The following is an 18,519-nucleotide window of genomic DNA, read 5'->3' as shown; positions in this document are numbered from 1 at the left end:
GATTACAAGACATACCAGGAATTTATTAAAAGGATAACTACTTCCCTGGGAATACAAAGGGAATTGTCTTGGATAAACCACACAAATTGGTGGATATTTTGCATTCTGCAGGACCTACCTCAACACTCAAGAAGTAAATGCTTCCTACTTTTAGTGCAGAGGGTCTTGCAGATGCTTAATTTGCACTTCCCAGAATCTTTTGACCTACTGAGTGGTCAGCTGCAGGCCAGTGTTGTGAAGCCCTTGCACTCAATGGAGCACAGCTCAAGTTCCTCCACTGTTTACAATAGTGCCTACATTGCTTGAGAAAGGATGCAGTCTCTCAAGCAGGCAAGCAGCTTGTTGTTCCTTAGGCCAGTGTTTCTCAACCTTTTAAGGAGCAAGTATCCCCTAACTTCTCAAAATTTTAATAAGTACCCCAACACTCAATATTCCATGGGATTTTATATTTATAGACTAATGTGATCCAGATGTTGGAAGAAAGGCTGAGTATATAAGGCCGTGATATGACAGATGTCAGATCTAGTGTGGGTAGGGTTACCACCTTTACACCAGGGGTGCACAACTCAAGTACGTACTGGGCTAGAGGTGATGTTGGCCAAGGCTAGGAGGCTTTGAGTGGATGCTGGGGAATATAAAGTGCTGTGCCAAATTTTTTGCCATAGATTTGAGAGGAGGAAGGGGTGAGAGAGAGACAGAGATGGAGGGCCAGAGAGAGAGAGAGGAAAAGAGGGTAACTGGTAAAATCTAGGAGTGTCATACTTGTCAATTTCACTGCTCATCTAGAGCAGTGAAATTAACAAGTTTTCTGGGCACTGGGCCAGGGAGGGGGACTGCCACCTGGGCAAGTTGCAGGCATCTGCCGCCTGGCTGCCAGCACGGGAGGTGGGCAACTGCCACCCAATCTGAGCTGGGGCAGAGGAGACTTGTATGCCAGCTGGGACCCACGGATAAGAGCAGGTCTTCAAGCCAGGGCACTGGAGGCTGTCCCTCGGCTCGGAGCCGGGGTACAGGTGGCTGCCATCCAGATGCAAGGCCAGCTCGCGAGACTCAGGAAGCTGCCACTGGGTGCCCACCTGGGAACTGGGACCTGGCAGGAAGTGGGGGGCTTCTGCCCAGCTTCCCCAGAAGCTAGCAGCTGCCGCCCACCAACCCTTCACTCAGTTTTTCCCTGGGTACCCGCTGCCTGTGTCTCGCGTACCCCCAGGTTGAGAAACTATGCCTTAGGCTGTAGCTGTATAAACTGTGGATCATTTTAGTAGCTAACGGTGCTACTAATGCAGAACAGTTAAAAAGGAGGGTGCTTTGATGCTCCAAGGGAGAATCCCAGCTTCCCTCTGCTCTTTTTATAATGTCTCCTTTGGCAGAGCTGTAACACTGGCCTACTAACATTCTACAATGTCTCCTTGGGAGTTTGAGAACCATTAGCTGGACACACGTTGGAGGTGCATTGTAAGAGGACATAGAGTCAGCTATACAGAGACAAGTGGCTCCTGCAAAGACACCACTTTGCTTGAGACAATCACCTGAGAGCCACAGATTTGAAGTCTGAAGACCGTACCCCTTTTGCTTGGAGAAGAAACAGGACAAGTTATTGAAGTAGCTTACATGGCATTGCCCTTGGGTTTTGGGTGTTTTTTGGGGGGTGGGGGAAGAAAAACCTGGCAGAGACTAGTTGGCATAGCCACCTCAGCTACAGAGCATGAACTCCATGGGAAAACCAGAGACCAGTTTCTGGGAGTTGGGGAGGAAAAGCAGAGGATGATGTGGATAGGCTGGTCAAAAAATTTCCAAACAGAATAAATGCTGATTCATCAAATTTGAAATGTTTTGCAGAAGCATGATGATTTTGACAAATCCTCATCATTGTTTGACCTTCATTTTTCATTATATGCATCCTAACCCAAAATTTTTCACTAGTGGTTAACCTTATTTATGCCTCCCTGCAATTTAAAATGTTTGGATAAACAGGACTAGTTAAATACTAGATGATCTGAATTGATTTTATACACATCTAGTGGAATGACATAAGTGATTCTATAAACTTGAGGTCCTTCATGGGAATGTGTCAGTGACTGTAAGAATTTTCATCTCTTTTTTCAGATATGACATGTGGACCTCCACCTCAGATTCATGATGGTTTGGTTCAAGGTGTTTCCAAGGGAAGGTATTCGCCTGGCGATAAGGTGCATTATCGATGTGACCGAGGTCTGAGCCTTTATGGATCTCTGACAGCAACATGTCAGGATAGGAAATGGTCCCAGCCACCAGTATGCAAAGGTATTTTAATTTCCTATTTCTAACATAGCCTAGTACTGAAGATATTGTTGAAATCAAAAACTTCATTCTCACTGAGAAGTATTTTACTTCCCTGTATCTCTGGCCTGGTCTACACTTGCCACGAAATTCAGAGGCAGTTGACGGGAGATATGCAAGCTACATAGAGTAGCTTGTGTATCTCCTGTCAGCTTCCTAAATTCTAATTAGCACGGCATCCCCATTATGCTGCGCTGATGGGAAATGTCCTCCTTTCGATGCAGGGTTAATCTTTTTATGGGGGTGGATTTACCCTGTCGACTTCCTGATTGATTGAGCGGGTCTCCACTTCCACTCAATCGATCCAGAAGAATCAATCTAGCGGCATTGACTCTGCTGCCATCAGTGAAGACATACTCTCTGTCTTTTATAATGCGCAAATATAATATCACTTGCAAGCCCGAAAACAAATCTGTTTCCATTCTGTGATGTTTCATGGCAATGGTGATATAGGTTTAATGAAAGCATCCTCACACTGGGCCAAACCCTGAGCTTCTTACTTAAACAAATTCCCAGTAGATTTCAGATGGAGTTTGGACTGAGCAAATCTTGAGTAAAGGCAGAGGACCAAATTTTGCCAACCCTGCTCATGATGAATAGTTAACATTGATTTTGATTAACCTAGTCCAATATTAGGACTTCAGGATTTGACCCACTATATAATGGGACTAAGAGTGGTTGATTGTTCTTTATTTTTAATTTTTAAGCCCACAATTTCACTATCACTTCCAGGTGAGCTAGACAATACACTAGTGATGAAATGCCCAGTCCGTTGAAGTCAATGGAAAAACTTCCATTTAAGCTTCCAGACAAAAGTGGTGTCACTGTGCTCATTCATTTTGTCTATCTTTGCATATATCAGAGTTTCATTGGCTGCCAGGGTGAATATTAATATTAAAAAACAAATATCATAAGCTGGCAGAGCAACACCAGTGTGTTCTGAAAGCCAAAATTGTGATTCTAAAAAACTAACTAGATACTAATCTGCCACCCTTGTTCACACTGAATAGTACCATGACTAATATTGTGGACATCAATGCAGTTACTCCCACTGCAAGGCACCGTTCAATGTGAATTAGCATGGCACAATCAGGCTCATGTTATTACGAAGCAATAGCACAGGTGTAGCATAAGAACTGTGCAGAGAGAACAGATGATTTAATATCAGTCTCCATTATGGTAGATTGTGGTCCCTATTCATGTTTCTCTTTTCTGAATTCTCCCTCTTACAGTCTTACTAATTCTCAAACCAGAGCCTCTCAGTTTTGCCTAATGTCTTGGCCTTACTTAGCTTTTCCCAGCACAAGATACAGCATAGAGAACAAAACAGGAAAAAAATTACAAATATAAAAAACCTTCAAGCAAAATAAAAATATTAGAGTAATGTATTGTGATTATTAATACCAATAAAAATAAACAGGTAAAAATATCCATCCTAGAGTATACACAATTAAATACACAGGTCAGTCACATCATTAAAATAATTCAACAGGGCAAAATAGACAAATATAAACTGACCATCATGTCTAACAACCACAATCACCCAACTCCCCAGAACCATCTCTTAGAACTTGTGACACTAGTTAGTAATTGCATCATGTCCTAAAGATGAAAGAGTTCAGGATATGTCAGGTCACAGAAGTAAAGAAATTCCAAGAGCCTCTTACAGTGGGTATCCTTTCAGGACACGTGTCTCTGTTAAACAAAGGAGATTCAGTACCAAATGCTAATGCTACTCACCATGGGTTGCTATTCCACACATAGAGGAGGAAACGGGCAGGGCCTTGGGAGAAGAGCTAGCCAACTACAAAGAGGAGGGTGTACATTTCATTCCCTCTAAACTTGTAGTGCAACATGCAGTGCACCCTGTGCACACACAGAACACCAAGATAAACCATTGTGTTGAAGGAAGACATGTGGCTTTGGAGCTGTTGCTGGGATGGAGAGCCTCCATACTGTTACAAACGTACCCCCTGCCTTAAACACTATAAAACAGTGTATGCGCAATGTGCCCAGCCATTTAATAGTGTTATCATCAGCCAGGTGGAGATCCGGTAGCCCACCATTGAAATAAGTCAGTGAGCACTTGACAATAATATGCAACATAGTCTGGAGTTGACCACAGCTGCATCGCAAGTCATTAGAAAAAACCCATTTAAAGAGATTGGCTGCATAGTTGCCCTGCCCTGTTCAAAAATGTTTCAGAGGTGACCACAGGTGTCTTGCCAGATCAAAATCTGGTGGACAGATGGTTGGATAAGTGATTAGAGAATGATTATCTACTGTCATCGTTCACCACTCTCTGCACCAAGCAGATTCCACTCTCATGTCCTGTGGTGGCATAAATAAACATAAACGGCATCTAGAAGATGGGCGAGCAGGTGGATGGTTGAATAGGTCTATGTACAATAGCAGGTTGCTATACTCATGGCTAACAGCGTGGCAGAGGCCTTCTCGCAGTTAATGTAGGGTTGTGCAATGTTGCTAAGTATCAGGTGCCGTGGCAATGGAGTTGCCTATAAAGTCCCGGTAACAATACGCATAGCTTTGTTAGGCTGTACATCGGCCAGCCTCATGTGAGATGAACGACACCAGACAGGGGCACAGTACTCTGCTGTTGAATAGCAGAAGACAAAGGCTCATGTTGTAAGTGTCCAGGCACTTGCATGCTAGGTTGAATTGGCTAACTTTTAAACATTAATTTTTCATTATAGAATTTTGAGTGATATGTAGAAAGCCAATAGCTCTGTGCCCATGAGAGTTTTTGCTCTCACCTACTAGATAACTTTCATTCTCCATATCTAGGGAAAGTCGACATGTTAGTAATAAGAAAAGCTATACCTTCTTTGAGGAGTGTCCCTGTAGGTGCTCCACTTCAGGTGTTGGTGAGTCCCTGCACTTTTGATCAGAGAATTTCAGCAGCAGAGCTCGTCTGGGTTGCGCATACGCTCTCCCTGTCTTGTGCTGTTGTTGGTGCCTATTTGGCGATGCATGACCAGAACCCCCTCAGTGCCTTTTCAACCATCCTCAGCCTGAGACAAAGCTCCCAGCAGTGTTAAGACTGATAGCTATACTTAGGGCTTAAAATAGCTTAAAGTAGTCTTTAGTACCCCAGTTAGGGATAAGTAAACCTTTCTTCCAATTTATTTCTAAAATTTTTTTTTCCTTTTTATCCCCTTAGCATAATTAGTGTTCTCAGTTAGGGCTGAACAGTATAATAATTGCTGAACAGAATAATTCGAGCCATGCCTGGTTCACTGGGCTTCAAGCATTGCCTTTCCTGTTGAGAGGCGATCCCGATCTCGGACAGACACACTCAGTGCATCCCATGAGACCACATTCCTCAGAAGTGCTCTCACTGCACCAACTGAAAGCCTCGCATCAGGAAGGAAAGAGATCTACATCTCAAACTTCTGTTAATGGAGAAGTCTCTGCTCCTGGCATCTGATCCCGGTCCACAGAAACCCTCTAGACACCAGTATCTGACAACTTCACCCTCCTCATGACAGAAGGCTCAGTCCTCCAAAAAAGTTGCCAGGAAGAGAGCATTGACTTTCCCCCTCAAGAAGCTGCCAAAAGAGAAGCAGTCTCTTGCCCACTCTACTTCCTCAAAGCAGACCACATCATGGCTGAGTACTTACGAGGTACCTGGATCCTCTGGTACCATGAGTACCATGAAAGCTAGTGATCCCAAAGAGGCAGTGTTGGAGTCGAGGGTCAAACAGAAACCTACCTCCTCCACTGCATCACTGACAGAATTGCCTAAAGATGCAGCACCGAGACACTCCACACAGGCTTTGGTCCCACTTCCTGCTCCAGTAGTGCAGAGTGCTTAGATATCAGCACTGAGAGCCACAACTACAACAGCATCATTGGCACTAATCACCACGATACCAAAACCATCAGCACCGCACCTTTTTCTATACCATGCAGACCTTGTTTCATCAACACCAGAATCACCTCTCTTCTGCACCAATGTTTCCTTGGTACAGCACAGCACTATGTCAGCCCACTTCAACTCTTGCCCCTCCATTCTCTAGCAAGGAGGAATATACTGAGAAGAAGGTGGCCTTTTCATCTCACCATTCCTCTCCGAACCAATTTACTGCAGCATTGGGACCACCTGTACTGCCTAAAGCTCGTCACAGGGCTGATACCCAGACCTGTTATGGCATGGATCCCACCACCTGTGCCATTCCCCATGTAATGGTCCTACTGGGACTCCCATAGAGAGATAGGATGAGATCTTCCCCATCACCCTCAGACTGAAACTTTAGAGCCCCTTGAGGAAAGCTTTGGAGAACAGGAGGCGGCCCTGGAACAGGACACGACACCAGCAACCAACATTTCTTTCTTGTCCCTGGATGAGGCCATAATGCCACTGCGAGACGATTTCGAAGATTTGCAAGAACATTTTAAAAGAATTGCTGATACCCTAGAGATACCAGAGTCCCAGCACAAGTCGTTGGACATTCCCCATTGAAAACTGTGTTTTCCATAAACGATGCACTCATGGAGCTGACTTAAAAACATGTGACAGACACCGGCTACGATACCACCCATCTGCAAGAAAGCAGATAAAAAGTACTACGTCCCTTCTAAAGGACTGGTCTTCTTATTTTCTCACCCCACACCAAACTCCTTAGTGGTTGGTGCTGTCAACCAACAAGGCAGGCAACAACAACTCAGATCCACTCTGTATGATAAAGAGTAGAAAGAGTTAGATCTCTCTCTGCAAGGCCTATTCATCAGGCACTCTTCATTTCCAGATTACCAATTACATGTCTCTAATGGCAAAATACAACCACACAAAATATTCCAAACTTGCAGAATTTATTGACATCATAATGGATGACAAAAAAACCTATTCAATCCATCATTTTGGAGGGCCAACACTGAGCCAGAACTGCCTTACAGGTGTCTTTTGAGGCAGCTGATACAACGGCACACTCTACAGCCACTGTTATAGTTATGCGCCATGGTTTGTAGCTTCATTTGTCCGGCTTCTGAAAGGAGGTATAATCCACCATGGGGGACCTTTTGATGGCCAGAAGCTGTTCATGGCAAAAACTGAGGAGTCCCTGAAATACTTGAGAGCAATGCTTTGCTCCCTGGGTATATACACACCTGCATCAAAAAGAAAATAGGGTAAATGCTATTCCACCCAGCATACAACGTCTGTCTCGTATGCCTCACATCAAAGGTGCTTTGACACACAAAGGCAAAGACAGAGGCCTCCAAAGTGTCGCCAACTTCCAGCTGAGTCATCAACGTCCCACCAACCCTCTGCAAAACAACAATTATGAGGATTTGGTCAACAGCCTGAGAAACTTCCCCCATTCTTCTGTGCTGACACCATCACTTAACCAACCCCCATTTTTAATACCAATTAACCCCTTTCTACCCAGCACAGGAATCCATCACCACAGATAAATGGTTTCTAGAAATAATCTATTCAGGCTATTTGATACCATTCATCTCCAACCCCGCCACCCTATTCTCCCTCCCCATCCCTCTTCAGGGACCCATCTCATAAACACCTTCAACAGCAAGAAGTAAACTCTTTCCTACATCTGGGCATCGTAGAATGGTAACATCATAATTCAGAAGGAAGGGTTTTTACTCCCACTACTTCTTAACCCAGAAAAAGAACTGTGGATGGAGGCCTACTCTAGACCTTAAAAAACCCAACAAATTCATAAAGGTCCAACAGTTCAGGATGGTCCCATTAGCAACAATACCAGCACTGGAATAGGGGAACTGGTTTTTGGCCTTCACCTCCAAGACTCCTGTTTTCACATAACCATACATCCCGCGCACAGGAGGTTCCACAAGTTTACTCTGGGGACAAAATATTATCAATACAAAGTTCTGCACTACGGCCTTTTAACAGCACCACGCATGTTTTTGAAAGTTCTCGTGGTAATGGCAGCACACGTCTGCAAACGGAGTAACGATGTCTCCCTATTTGGACGATTACCTCTTAAAAGCACCCACCCAGGCAGATCCCATACGCATTATGCACAGGAAAATCACCCTCGTCTCGTGGCTGGGCTTATAATTAAACATACAAAAATCAACATTGACTATAGTGAGGAATCCAGCTGGTGGTAGTGACACTTTGGCCTCTAAATTCTGATCAAGATCCTGATGAAGTCCAGTTTCTACACAGGTGTCAATCTGATCTCCACTGTACTGAATAATCTACAGATATTGTCATGGACCTGCCTCCAACTATTAGGCTATATGGTGGCAACCACATTCATGATACGAGATGCACATCTTCACATGCACTATCTCTAGGGCTGGCTAAGAAACGTACCTGCCTCCAAGACTGGCTACATATCACACAAACACATCCTTAACAGACATCTCATACTACCTCTCAAAGTCAAAGAGATGCACTTGTGGACACAACCCCAACCTTCAATGATTCTCACAACTGATGCCTCCTTGATAGGCTGTGGAACTCATCCAGAGCACCACACAATTCAGGGCAGGTGGTGCTCTCCCTGAGACACTGTTACCCATAAATATCCTGGAACTGTGCGCAGTTTGCACTGCATGCTTGTACTTCCTGCCATTGATCAGGAACGAGACTATACAGGTAATGATGGACAACATTGCCTGCATGTTTCATATAAACCAACAAGGAGAGACAAAGTCGCGCTCCCTATGCACCAAAGCCATGAAACTATAGGACTGGTGTATCCGACATAATGTCAACATATCAGCCTCGTATCCCCCAGGACTTCAAAACACCACAGCAGATATGTTGAGCCAGGAATTCTCACAGGACCATATGTGGGAGCTAAACAACAGAGTTCTGCAGAATATATTCAAACACTGGAGTCACCCATCCATAGACATCTTCATGACATCCCAGAATTACAAATGGCCACAATTCTGCTTCAGCGCAGTGTTGGGCTCCTGATTCTTGGGCAATGTTTTTCTCCTCAAATGGAACATACCTCTGCTATGAGCATTTCCCCATGTCCTCCTGCTATCGAGAGCAATACACAAAATAAGAGACAACAAGAACAAAATCATCCCGATAGCCCCCACATGGCCCAGACAAACTTTGTATCCATGCTTGTTGAGAATGGCAGTATGTGCACTGCACACTGTTTCACTTTTGCCGAATCGTCTATCACAAGATGCCAGACAGGTTTACCATTCAAACCTGGAAAGGCTTCACCTGAGAGTATGGCTCCCACCTGGCTCTAGCATGATAAATTGACCAGCCTGGAGCAGGTGAAGGACATAATAGTGAATAGTAAAAGGACAACCACACATACTTAACTGCACAATGGAAGAGATTCACCACGTGGTACCAAACAAACTAGCCTGGCCTGTTACTGCTCCCTTATCAGTGATTTTAGAATACATGCTAAAACTAAAGAACTCCTGCCTAACCCTTAGCTCGCTTCGAGTACACCTCACCACCATTACTGCTTTTCACCACAAAGTGCACAGGATATCACCAAATGCTTTTTTAGGCGTGTCAGAAATGTCTACTCTGAAATACGAGTACTTACCACACTTTGGGACTTCAATTTGGTACTACACTGTCTTACCAGGGTCCCTTCCAAACCATTAAACATGCTTTCTGACACATCTGTCAATGAAGGTGGCATTCTTAGTCATTATCACGTCTGCCGAATGATGGCAAGAGTAAGGGGCCTTCATAGCATACCCACCATATACCATCTTTTTCAAGGACAAGGTTACCTTAAGACCTCATTCTAAATGTTTACCTGAAGTACCCTCTGCTTTCCACTTGAACCAGCCAATCCATATTCACTGCATTGGTAGGACTTACTTTACTATCATCAATTACCCACACAACTCCAAAGCCCCTTCCATCACCTTAAGTGGAGCACCCCTAAGGACGTTCCTTGAAGAAGAGGAGAAGGTTACTCACCCTGTGCAGTAACTGAAGTTCTTCAAGATGGTGTCCCTGTGGGTGCTCTACTGCTACTCTCCTTCCTTCTACTTCGGAGTTCCATCTATGGACTCGAGGTGGAGAAAGAATTGAGGGGGGGCGTGTCTGGTGGTGCACCAGATAGGTGCTGACAACAGTGCGAGATGGGGAGAGTGCATGCATGACCCAAATGCCAATCAAAGGCACAGGGATGTACCAAAACCTGAAGTAGGCCGCCCTCAGGGACACCATCTCAAAGAACGTCAGTTACTGCACAGGGTGAGTAACCTTCTTGTCACTCATCAAATGCTCTCTAGCAGATTTCCATGCCCATTTTTGCCTTATGTCCCATCCCAGCTCTCATTTTTAACATGTGCATTTTAAGCTCAGGCAGCCATTTTGAAACCATCTAATAAACAGTTGTTCAAAGTGCTAATGATAAGAAAAAAAAAGTGTTTTTAAGAGAAAAATCATTTTAATGCAGTTATTTAGAAACATATTAATTTACAAAAATCTTAGTAATGACAGAATAAAGTGTTACATATATATATATGTGTGTGTGTGTATGTTCACATGCATTCTTTCATTTTAGAATATTATTATATATGCAGTCAGTGCATTTCTAAACAAAGCCTTAAGGTAAGAGAAATAAAGAAGAACTGTTAATACATCTAGAGAATCATTCATATTTAGAGAAATCTATTTTATGCATTTAGTACATTTCCAATTATGCTTTTTTAGAAAAAATAATTGTATTCAGTTAGTACAATTCTAAATAAGGATGATTAAAGAAACAATTCCACAAAGAAAGTATTAGTGATAGTAATTAAGTTCTGACTATTTAAAAGTGTATAAATGCATAATATAGGTTCTCTAAAAATAAGAATAATGCATGGGGCACATACATAAATTTCTCCTTAATTCCCATGTCATTAAGACTTGGTACAATTAAGAATTATTTTTTTAAAAAATACAGGGAAAGCATAAAGGATACTTTATTATAAAAATGTGTGATTTATTTATAAATGTGTATGTATTAGCACATGTCCTTTATTCCTCTGACCTTATGGCTTTATTAAGGAATACACTAACTGCATATAAAAATATTTTTGTCTAAAAATTAAAAAATGTCTCTCTCACGAGAGGAATATATAGATATATATATATATATAAAGAGAGAGGAATACTTTATTCTTCCATTAAATGATTTTGTAAATTATTTTTTTTAAATGCAACTTACCTTTTCTTTATTCTTCTGTTATTAAAACGTTGTATGCCTGTTGACTAGACTTTTAGAATTTCAATAAAGACATGAACATATTTTCTTGTTAAAAATGAGGAAAAGGCAAGAAAGTTTTATTTATCCATTTAGTTTTTATGCTTCTAATAAAAATCAATAAAGTAGAAAGGAAAAACTTTTTCAAAATGGCCACCAGTGCCAAAAATGCACATGTCCAGATATGAGATCCTAGAGGAAGGACAAAGCAAAAAGAACAGGTCATAAAGCAAAAAGGAGAGCAGGGAAAGCTGTCAAATTATATGATGAGTAAAGAAATCATTTTTCCTACTCATGTTAATTTTTAGCCTTAGTATTTTTGAAATGTTACCTTATTTACCCCATTCCATTTTCTATCATCAGAGGAGCAGTGAGAGGAAATGGCCACTGGCATTTGAGTCAATTTCAAATGATGTGTTTGGCTTCTCTATGAATTATTTTTAAGATCGTCCTGGGCCCAGTACATTCCAATTGGCAAAGCTTTAGTTGTATCTATGATTTAATCAATTATAGACATCAACAGGATCCTTTCTTTACTTTTTCTTTCCTTGCTCCCTTCATTTCATTTCTGCATGGTCTCTCTTTATTTTACCATTCACACTCATCTATTTATTTAGCATTATTGTGTTTTAAAGTCCACTCCTTTGGTTAGTATTATCCAAATTTCTATTTAGCCTGCATCCTCTTACTATTATTTACTCTCAATCTCTCTCTTCTCTCAGTATTCAGATATCATGGGAATTTCATCATTCACAATACTCTGAGACAAAGGCTGGTGCATAAAATACTCCTCATGGTCATATGGTCATGGAGAGAGCAGGCATTGCACATGGATGCACTTCTCAGTGACAAGAAGCAGGTTGATTGGTTCACTTGAGTCTTGTGAGGGGACGAGCTGGACCAAAGGCTCTCACATTGTTCCCCTGCCAATCAATCCGTGCTTAAGGCAGAATGGTGGGATTAGTCGGGCAGAGATGGTTGACAAACAATTCTAAATTATCCTACATTCCCTGTTTGAAAAGCAATCTGGATTCATGTCTTGAAAACCTAAAAAATCTAATCTACCAATTTTGCCATCAGTTCAATATTGTTAGTTGTTAATGAACAAATATCAGGCTGCTTTGAGTTTAAAGATATAACTTTTAGTGTTTTGTATTCAGTACCAATATCAGGATGCTTTTTATTCATTTTCATTTGGATTCTTTTCCTGCTCGATCGGAGTACATTGATATCGCTGTTGTGTAATATTTGTGATCTCACAGAATTTACTGTAAGTAATCACTGTCGTCTATATTCACTATTCTATACTTAATTTTAGCGGCTGCTGGGAAGTGTGGGCCCCCACCTGTTATTGATAATGGAGACACCACTGCCTTCCCACGGGCAGAATATGTATCAGGTTCAAGAGTGCAATACAAATGCCAAAGTTTTTATGTAATGGAGGGATCTGCAGATGTTCGCTGTGAATCTGGCCAATGGACAGACCCACCAATTTGCGTAGGTAGGTACAAATATGTATTATGTGGAAAAAAACACTGATGTGCTATACAATTGTGTTTTTCATATTATGGGTCTAGTTCTGAAGTCACTTATACTGGCGTAACACCGGATTAATTCTATCTATTTCAATGGAGTTGCTCCTATTTACACCAGAATATATGAAAGGAAGACTCACATTCTTTATAGGGACGTCAGTGCAGACTTTTCAAAAGAAAAGATCAGAAAATGACACATGCCCACTGGTTTATAGCATTTAAAATGCACCCCCAAAATCATCTCTCTACTAAACCCTATAAAAACCCATTATAATGAAATCAACATGAAGAGTAGGTGAATAGATATATTCAAACATTTTTACTGAAAAGCTTTCAACTACAGCAGATGCTATGAATCTTATCCAGTGACTGCTGGAAAAGCATAATAAATATTGGCCACTGCTCATCAGTGCAAGGGTTGACATGCTGCTGGCCTAAGTAGCGGGGGATTCCAACTTTGCCTAGAGGGAACTCTACCTGGCAAAAATCTAACATAGCCTACTCTACACCACCTCTCTCCAAACTCCATATGTTGAGAGTGAGAGGGGGGAATGGAGTACATTGGGGTGCAGTGATCCCCAGCTGTACAGCTACGTCCATGGGCTCTTAAATTGTGGTGAACTGACCCTGTGGACTGGTGTGTCTCAGTGTGTCATGAACTTGACTTCACAACTCAAGAGTAGCCTATCAATTCCCCTTTCTCTCCTGCCATGTCACCTGTATAGGAGGTGGGGGAGGATACTGGGGAGTCTGATCTGCCAGCTTTATACCAGCAAAGAGTATCTTTCTGCAAAGTGAGTATTCTTTTGGCCAGCTATGGGTAGGTTCTGGCCCACTTGCATCAGCTAAGTGGAACAAAGGGACCAGATTGTAAAATATAATCTAACCCTGTCTCTCTCCCCTCTGCTCTGGTCATTCCCACAATATCACTCCTGTTGGTTGAAAGCCTCCTTCTCTAAAGTTCCTCTGCTTCTCTGTTTCCAGAGCCATGTACAGCATCCCCAGAAGATATGGATAAAAACAATATTCAGCTGAAATGGAGTTCGGAGACAAAATTGTACTCTGAGAGTGGAGACGTCATTGAATTTGAATGTAAAAGGGGATATACAAAGGACACACCATCTTCTCTATTTAGAGTGCAGTGTGTGGAGGGGAAATTGGCATATCCTAAATGTAAAAGAAGAGGTAAGCAATCTCCAGTTAAACTTAGTTTACACTGAGGAATTCTAAGACTTAAAAAAAAAATGCATGAGCTGGGATAATGATCCTTTCACAACTGGGCCTTTGTGGGTTACAAGCAGAAAAGAAAAGTTTTGCAAGTGTCATCTTACCCAACTTCTCTGGCTGGCCTAATTCCTCATGTAGGCAGCTGATTTCCATGGTGGTCTGCACCCTTGATTTCCCTTTGAGGGTAATTGTTAGCTCCTAAATGCTGGCTGTAACTATCACTGTGAACAAGTTCCAACTTGGGCAAAGCTTTCCCGATCTCCTCTAGTTTCTGGGAAACCTTCTGATTCATGCAAGTCCATTTCCTGTCACCTCAGATATTTGCCTTGCCTTTCTGGACTGGTGATGTTGCAGTTGGGCTTCTCAGTCTCCCCAGACACTTCCTAGCTGCTGCCCCACAAAAGATTTTATTTTAGAGCGCAGGTCATCTCTGTCCTTTCTGGGAAACCTGCCACTGTTATTTTTGCAAAGTCTCCAACTCCTGTTTTAGGTCTTGTTTTTGTTCCTTTTGCCCATCTTTCACTTAGCTCTTTTTTGCCTAAGTGGCTACCCAATATTCAGGTTCTTCTACCTTGTTTCTGTGTTGGGAAGAAAATATTGGTGCAGAGTCAGGTATTTCCATGACACACTCCTTGGTACTTACAAAGAAAGTATACAAATTCCTGTTTCACTGAACACAGTAGGATCAAACAGGAGGCAGTTTTCTTGCTCACAATTCCAAGCATGCCTTTACAAAACTCTGTCAAAAGGGTCTCTTTTATATTTCTATCAGGGCCATGCTTCTCTTGCTGTCTGCTGGCTTTTGACAGCTTTCTGGTTGCTTCTGATTCAGACACACATGGAGCACCACCATTTAATCCCCAGATAAACCACTTAATCAGAATTGCTCCAGCCTTTTCCTAGGCCATGTCTGCAATCTAGTCCATGGGCACTGGTTATCATTGCTTCAGCTATAACTAAACAAAGGGACATGTAACTGCTTCCTCATTTAGCCTGAATGAAAGATGGCTATCATGCCAATCAGTTTCACTGGGCTTTGTGACTGCCCATTGATCAAAGATGCAGTTACTGTGAACTACCCAACCTTCAGCACAATACAGCTATCAAAAACCTACGGATGGAAAAATTTGTTTTGTCTTGCATAATTTCAGTTCTCCTGTCTTCTTTTAAAGAAGATTTATAATTGCTGATCTTCCTCTCATATTACGATTATTCCTATATCATTGGCGCAATTCCCACACCATTTCCTGTAAAATGCTGTGAGGAATGACACTTCCTTTACAGCATTATGGGAACAAAAGCAAATAATTCATGCATCCACAGGAGGAGGGCTGGCTAGAAGCAGCTGATAAGGAGTCATGGAATTAAACAGGTTGAAGATCTCTGCTCCAAAAAATGCAACCCTTTCCCATATTAGTAGCTACGCCATGGATACTGGTAAAATACTGTAATTTGTAAGAAATAAATGTATGGCTGTCTGTGCTTCTTTTAACTTCCTTTTAAGGAATAAAATATTTGGTTTTGATATGAAAAGTAGTTGAATGTCTTCAGTTCAGGTGTAACTGCAATTATATTTGGTGGAGTTTACCATTTATTTTCCAAAGATAATTAAAATCATCCAGTGTGAATTCTATGCCGTTGTGTTGAAATCAATATTCTGTTTCTGTGAAAGACCTATAGGGAGGGGGTTTATATGTTATACTTTTTTCTAGTATTTGTTCTCTTTCTGTCAGGTACTTCAGGATGAAAAAAGGAAGCATCAACCAGATAATTTTAACCCAGATCTCAGGATTGAAATCCATTGACCAGTTATTTGGAATGTACACCCATTGTCGTTTTGTCAGTACTTTAGCTACATTTATCTGAACTAATACATGTAATCACTTTTTTACCTAATTACAATGTATATTTTTTAACTAAACAACCATTGGGAAAATAGGTTCAAACTCAGATCAAACTAAAGCTTTTTATGATATTTGCAAAGGGAAATTTTAAGGGAAATTGTACACTTTTGCACTTCCTGATTGATTCACTTCCTGCTTGTTGAAACAGAAAGCAGCAGTGTTTCCCTCTGGCCCAAATCAAGAACTCCTGGAAGTCTCACTAAAAACAATCTTGGGAAACTTGTAGCTCAAATGTCACACTGGAAAGTATAGCATATGCATTGAGGCTTGTTTGAAGTCTTGCCTATCACTATTAGCAGTTGGCCATTGTTTTTCCAAATGTTTCAGTCCATGCAACCAAAACATTATCCTGTTATCAAGCACAATTGTGTAGCATATATTGAATTATCTGGTTAAAGCTCTCACAGTATATTAATTATTTTTCCTTTTGAAAATTAAAGACTTGCATATTTCATTTAGCACTCTTTTTAAAATGTCTGTTTTTAATTATGGGGTTTTTTATTAACAACCCCAGCCTGAAGTAAAGGGGGAAGGAATTTTAGGACATGTTGAAAAAGGTGAAAGCCTGCACCTAATTTGTCACAGAGCAAGACACTCACTGCCAGATTGGTGCTCCCTCCTGGTCATTCTGGGGAGTAGCTTGAGGCTGATGCCCCCGTAAACTCTCTGCACCCTGTTACTCCTTCGCCGCAGTCCGCCTGCAACCCCTCTCACAGCATCGGGAACCACAGTGTCCACTCACACATCAGCCCTTCGGCCATGTCACTGTCCGTGTTCCCTCTTTCTCACTGAGTTTAGCTTCTAGTCCAGCCACTTATCCATTGGGGATTGTATTCAATTATCCTGCCACTTTACAAGTCAGAGGGAAACCAGGCCTGCCCACTGCTCTGGGTGCAAGCTCAGGTACCCTGTAGATCATAGCTTCCTGCTGCACCTCAAATTCCTCTCCCAGCTGCTATATCTGCCAGGACCACTTCCCCATGGCCCTAGCACTTTCTTTGCCTTTCCTCAGAGCCTGCAACTACCCAGCCTCAGCAGCCAGCCAAGAGCTCCTCTTGTGCCCCCTCATCCCTACTAGCAATAGCTCTGTCCAAGGTTCCACAGGTCTCTTAGCCTACTAGAGAAACCGTCTTCCCTCCTTGAGCTACAAGCAGTGACTGAGTCTGCTTTGCCTTGCAGCTCTTTTTATATAGACCACTGTGCCCTAATTGGACACTCCTCACAGCCCATCTCTTATTGACTGCTTTCTACACAGCCTCCCTAAGGCTCTATTAACCCCTTCTCTGCCAGAGTAGGACAGACACCATATCACACTACATGCTACATGCATTTGCCATTGTGAGAATTGTCCGTTCTTTTGTCCACTGTGTGAAATAAACAGGAAAATAAACCAGTGCTGTGACAAAGCTGAGCTTATCAGAATCCTCACACGTCAGAATGACAAATTAATAAAGAGAAAGTGACAGTTAATGGGATTCTGTGTATAGTGAATGGACCAAATTCTGGACCTCTGGCAAACAAACACCTACACTATAAAAGCTTAAAATAAAGTATACCCATTTTCCCCAAAACTGTCTGAAAACTGCAGTTTTCCATATTATTGAAACATTCCCCCACCTGACTCCACAATCCTAACTTAGGTGCCCACGGTCCCTAGTCAACACCTAGGGAGAGTCAGCATGGTATGTTTGCATTTGGGCTTGGAGGTGAGATTTCTGTAGCCTTATCTATAGATTATGTATTAATTATATTGATTATGTAAGAAGTCTCAATTATCAATTTGAGGGTTGATAGGTTCTTGTCCCAAGATAAGGCCCAGTATTATTCAAATTATTATATAGTTGGGAACCCCACTGTGCACACTTGAAAAATAGGAATTCTTCTATATTTACAAATAGTTTATTAATACACTTAGCAAAGTCACAAACACTCCAACTCAGTAAGGTAGATAGATAGACTACGGAATATTCATTTGAACATGCATATATTCACACCATCCCTTTCAGAAGAACCTGAAATAATAGCTAGCATCTTCCTCATTACTGTCACCTTTCCCCTCATCACCAATGGCCATCATTCTGGCACCTCCCAATGGCTACAGCTCTGTCTCTCTCTCCTATTGCCTATAGGCTGGGATGCAACTTTTATAATTTGTTAGGCTGATGGCACTATGTCTGATGCATATTCAGTAGCAGTTTCTCCCTTGTTTGTGTTGCCTCACTTTACTAATGTTGGATCGTCCTTCTATAAATTTGACATATATGATGTTGAGATAATTGATATACTAATCGTTGCTATGGCACTCTGGATCCAGTATTGGATCAGGCTGCCATTGTA

The 18,519-nt window shown here is 41.9% G+C and overlaps 1 protein-coding gene across 2 annotated transcripts; it reads left to right on the top strand.

Annotated features, from left to right (window-relative positions):
- Positions 1 to 2,069: 2,069 nt before the first annotated feature.
- On the top strand, positions 2,070 to 16,640 carry LOC137159343 (complement factor H-related protein 1-like). 2 transcript variants are annotated; one of them, XR_010921616.1, is made up of 5 exons: positions 2,070 to 2,280; positions 12,835 to 13,017; positions 14,036 to 14,236; positions 15,602 to 15,715; positions 16,012 to 16,640. XR_010921616.1 is itself a non-coding variant. In XM_067557504.1 (4 exons), the coding sequence occupies exons 1-4, from the start codon at positions 2,106 to 2,108 to the stop codon at positions 16,023 to 16,025; spliced, it is 573 nt and encodes a 190-aa protein (XP_067413605.1). In that variant the 5' UTR covers positions 2,072 to 2,105; the 3' UTR covers positions 16,026 to 16,640. The 2 variants fall into 2 exon arrangements, 1 of the variants encoding a protein (XP_067413605.1); XM_067557504.1 differs by lacking the exon at positions 15,602 to 15,715 and having other exon boundaries at positions 2,072 to 2,280.
- Positions 16,641 to 18,519: the final 1,879 nt, after the last annotated feature.

The sequence above is a fragment of the Emydura macquarii genome, unplaced genomic scaffold (assembly GCF_026122565.2).
Source record: "Emydura macquarii macquarii isolate MOO-44397 ecotype Brisbane River unplaced genomic scaffold, CSIRO-AGI_Emac_v2 contig_1862, whole genome shotgun sequence".
NCBI classification, from domain to species: Eukaryota; Metazoa; Chordata; order Testudines; family Chelidae; genus Emydura; species Emydura macquarii.
This window is presented reverse-complemented; position numbering and strand designations above follow the sequence as displayed.

Excerpts from the sequence above, each read along its gene's own strand:
- LOC137159343 (XM_067557504.1), top strand. The coding sequence starts at position 2,106 with ATGACATGTGGACCTCCACCTCAGATTCATGATGGTTTGGTTCAAGGT. Across the intron at positions 2,281-12,834 it reads CCAGCCACCAGTATGCAAAG|CGGCTGCTGGGAAGTGTGGG; the intron begins GTATTTTAATTT and ends ACTTAATTTTAG. Across the intron at positions 13,018-14,035 it reads AGACCCACCAATTTGCGTAG|AGCCATGTACAGCATCCCCA; the intron begins GTAGGTACAAAT and ends CTCTGTTTCCAG.